The following is a 3,736-nucleotide window of genomic DNA, read 5'->3' on the forward strand; positions in this document are numbered from 1 at the left end:
CCACTTAATCCTCACTAGGGTCGCGGGGGTGCTGAAGCCACAGGGCCACACTTAGAGACAGACGACCAAGCACACTCACATTCACACCTACGGACAATTTAGAATCACCAATTAACCTCAACATGTTTTTGGACTGTGTGGGAGGAAGGAGGTTACTCATTAGAATTATTTATCTATTGTTATAGCATGAAATGTATTGAGTTAAGAGTGTGTATATGAAGATTTTTGCTAAATTAATGGTCATTTTATGTCTGTCTCGTCTTCAGTGAACATTAAAATGTACTTTGAGAACAATTCTGAAATTAAAGTGACAATTAAAGTGACAATTAATATTTTAGTGCTATGACAGGACACAGGAATACCTTTGTGTTTGACGTTGGATTGGCTGACTTCAGGTGGAGGCTTCACAGCCACATGATGAACATACTGAGGTTTAACATCTGATCGGCTCGGTGGAGAAAGTTTCCTCATCTCAACATCATGTATGAAACAAGGACCTGAGTTCACATACTGTTGGTAAACGACAGGGACAAGAATAAAACCTTCATACTCCACATGAAAAATTACAAAATGTAAAAATACCTAATTGGTCCAGCATTTCAAACAAATATTTCAAAATCTTTTACTCACTCAACTTTAAAAAACTTTTATTTTTTTAATGCTGGCGTTATTATATTACAGTAGGAAAAGGAGATAAAGTATAAAATGTGAATATTTAAGTTGAAACTTACCGGATTGGTGGTCATTCTGTATGAAAGCAATGATATCCTGCAGCTGAAAAAGTGTCTTCTTATGAGAATTCAAACATCAATTTTGCATTCAAATAACAAAACCAGTGCCTGAAGCTGTTAAAAAAAAAGAAAAAAAAAAGTTTCACAGCTTTGTTCTCTGGAAATATAGAATGATGACCTCCAGCATCTCCTCGCACACTGGCCCTGTTCTGCTCTCTGCAATGATCAAATAAAGGGCTGGACATCTAAATGGCCACTCCTGCACTTCACACTGCGTCGGTTTGAAGTTTCCCTTCTGAGCACACAACAAGCACAATAAGGACTCTTACCTCGTCTAAATATCATGCTGGTGTTATCTGCTGGGCTGTCAGTGTGGTGAATGAGCACTGCTGCAATGGAAAGGTACAACACTACATGACGGATACAGGCAAACACATAACGCTTCAGTACTCCAGTCTGTGAAGACGCTGAGAGCAGCTTTTACCTGTAATTAATTTTGGAATAAATTACTAAAATAAAGAAAAAACGCCCTACTTTACTTTTTACTGCTGTTTGTGTTTAATGACACAGTAATCATTTTTAAGAGCAGCAGGCAAATAGTACAAAGCAAAGCTGTTGAACAGAACAAACTGTACACAAATAACACATTTCTAGAGATACTAACAATATTTACTAACCTAATACACAAAAACGAACCGTTACCAACAGCTAAAGTGAAACAAAACCTGCATAGGAACCTAAACAGTGTTCCATGTTCAGCTAATTTAAAGGCATAATGTGTCATACATTCATAAGGCATGTGTTCATAGGAAAGATCTTTGGACATTCATTGGCAATAATTAACTACTTCATATGTATAAACAGTAAAAAAAAAAATACATAGAGAAAGGGTTCAACGTTTACAGCAAACATGTCATCCCCTAAACCAGACTGTTCACAGCCACACAGTTGATTGGTCTTGGTTATTTCACAGCTACTCTCATACAGCCAGACGAATGGTCTGACTGCACCTTATTATCATCCTGCTGCACAAGGGGAAAAAACTCGAACATTTCTTTAGACCAGTCACCTTGGGCGGTGGCAGGTGGTAAGCCCAGGATGCAGTGATGGAAAATCGTGTCACGGAAATCGTTTTGGTGGAACACTTGATATGCAGGGAGGTGAGCATCATCACTAAAATGCTAAATTCACCAAAAGAACCAAGAAGGCCTGCCTTATTGCACAATCCAAATTCAATTTTCAGCATGCAGGTTAATGTTTTTGTTTCTGGCAGTAAATGGGATTACAGAGGATGAGGACAAAGCCACATGACTAGTGCAGAGGAAACGGCAGGCTTATGACCAAAATCTACATCTGGTGAGTCAGACTAATTTGCAGGTTATGGCTGCAAAACAGTGGTTGACTGCGCAGTTTATTTTCCAAGAACTGCTTAATATAATTTGCTATATTGATTTGATATTGTAATGTACAGGTCAGCAGCAACTGATTTAAAAGGACAACATGCTGTCGCTCTGCTGAGTCTGTTTTATGAGTATAAACATAGAAAAGAGCAAAATGTATGGCCTTCATTTGATAAACTATAGAGAACTTTGCTTTTTAAAAGCAGGAATGTAACCAGTTATAGTAGACCTCTCAAAACTATACCCAGGCCTGCCACCCTGGGAAGAGTCTGCTGAGGTTTTTAGGGTCCATGGCTTGTTGGATGAGCAGGTTGACCTGCCCACCAACGCTGAGCACTGTGCCCTCCTCCACGCCCTTCAGCTTTTCCTGCAGTCGCAGCAGCACCCGCTCTGCCACCTTGTTGAAGCTCTGGCTGTCACTGCAGGGAGAGGAGCATGAGGAGATGAGTATGAGATTTCTGAGAGGTAAAAATAGCGAACAGATCTCATTTTACAATTTAAGCAGTAAAAACTTCCTGAACAGTTTAACCCCCTGAAGCTGAAAAACAAACTGACAGGGTTGAAAAGGCATGTTGTCTTTAAAAACTGGCCAAACTTACACCTTTTTATCAGAGCTAGAAACTATATGAAACAGAAGGAATCATTGAATCTTTAAAATAAACCATTTGCACTAACCAGATTATTTAAAAAATCTATTCTGTGCTCATAGGTGCAACAAGAAGCTATGACTGACTCAGCTGCAATCAAGAGCTATGTGACAAAAACTGGTCTCCGACCTGTGATGTGTTCAAACAGCACAGGTCAGAGACAAGTTTGGAAACAAATTCAAAATAAGCAGTAATATGTTTGTAGTATGTAGAGTCCCCATTTTTGTAAGTATTGCAGTAAACATGAACCCACAGTGAGTAAAAGCGTAAAAGTGATTATTTCTGAGACATGTATCCTCCTGTACTTGATCACCTGGATTTTCGATGGTTGTTGAGGTCATCTCCCCCCATAGTGGAGCTCAGCGTTGCGTTGAGCTCCTGCTGCTCATCGTGCTGCAGGTGGAAGGCCTTCAGAGGGTTCATGGTCCAGTCAAACAAAGGGTCATACAGCAGCACCTACACAGCACACACAAACGTATAGAAAGGCATTGCTTAATTTAAAGAAAAACAAAAACATGCCATTTAGGAGTGAGTGTAAACTGTGCCATACCTCTACAATGGTCAGCAGAGCTTCTTGAGAACTCCTCATCACCTCCATCGTCTTCTCGCAACATCTGAAAACATGTGAAGTTCAGATTATAGCTAAATCTGCTACACAGATATTACCGAACATCTGCCCAGCTTCAATCACAATCGATTTCCCAACACAAATCCTATCTATGACTTAAAAAAAACTCTTTGACATGTGGTTCATTTTTAAACTATTAAATGTATTTTGCTTGTCAGCTTGCTTACTTATATAAAGGAAGAAGAGTTTTTATAATGTATTTCATGGGAAAACTCTAAAAAGATTTGCAGAAAAATTTGCCAAATTCATCTTGAACTGTGGGCTGCAAGGCGGCTCGTGGTTAGCATCGCTGCCTTGCAGCAAGAAGATCGCTGGGTCACATCCCGGTGA

The 3,736-nt window shown here is 39.6% G+C and overlaps 1 protein-coding gene across 1 annotated transcript in view; it reads right to left on the bottom strand.

Moving 5' to 3' along the window:
* Nucleotides 1-1,265: 1,265 nt before the first annotated feature.
* The window catches only part of atm (ATM serine/threonine kinase), a 35,531-nt gene continuing 33,060 nt past the window's right edge, over nt 1,266-3,736 (bottom strand). The window contains exons 61-63 of the mRNA XM_008275953.1: nt 3,329-3,392; nt 3,092-3,234; nt 1,266-2,550 (exon numbers count right to left, since the gene is read on the bottom strand). Of these exons, the coding sequence (XP_008274175.1) occupies nt 2,370-2,550; nt 3,092-3,234; nt 3,329-3,392 (388 nt within the window). The 3' untranslated portion in view covers nt 1,266-2,369. The remainder of the gene's footprint in view (nt 2,551-3,091; nt 3,235-3,328; nt 3,393-3,736) is intronic.

This window comes from Stegastes partitus, unplaced genomic scaffold (genome assembly GCF_000690725.1).
Source record: "Stegastes partitus isolate 25-593 unplaced genomic scaffold, Stegastes_partitus-1.0.2 Scaffold62, whole genome shotgun sequence".
Taxonomy (NCBI): domain Eukaryota; kingdom Metazoa; phylum Chordata; class Actinopteri; family Pomacentridae; genus Stegastes; species Stegastes partitus.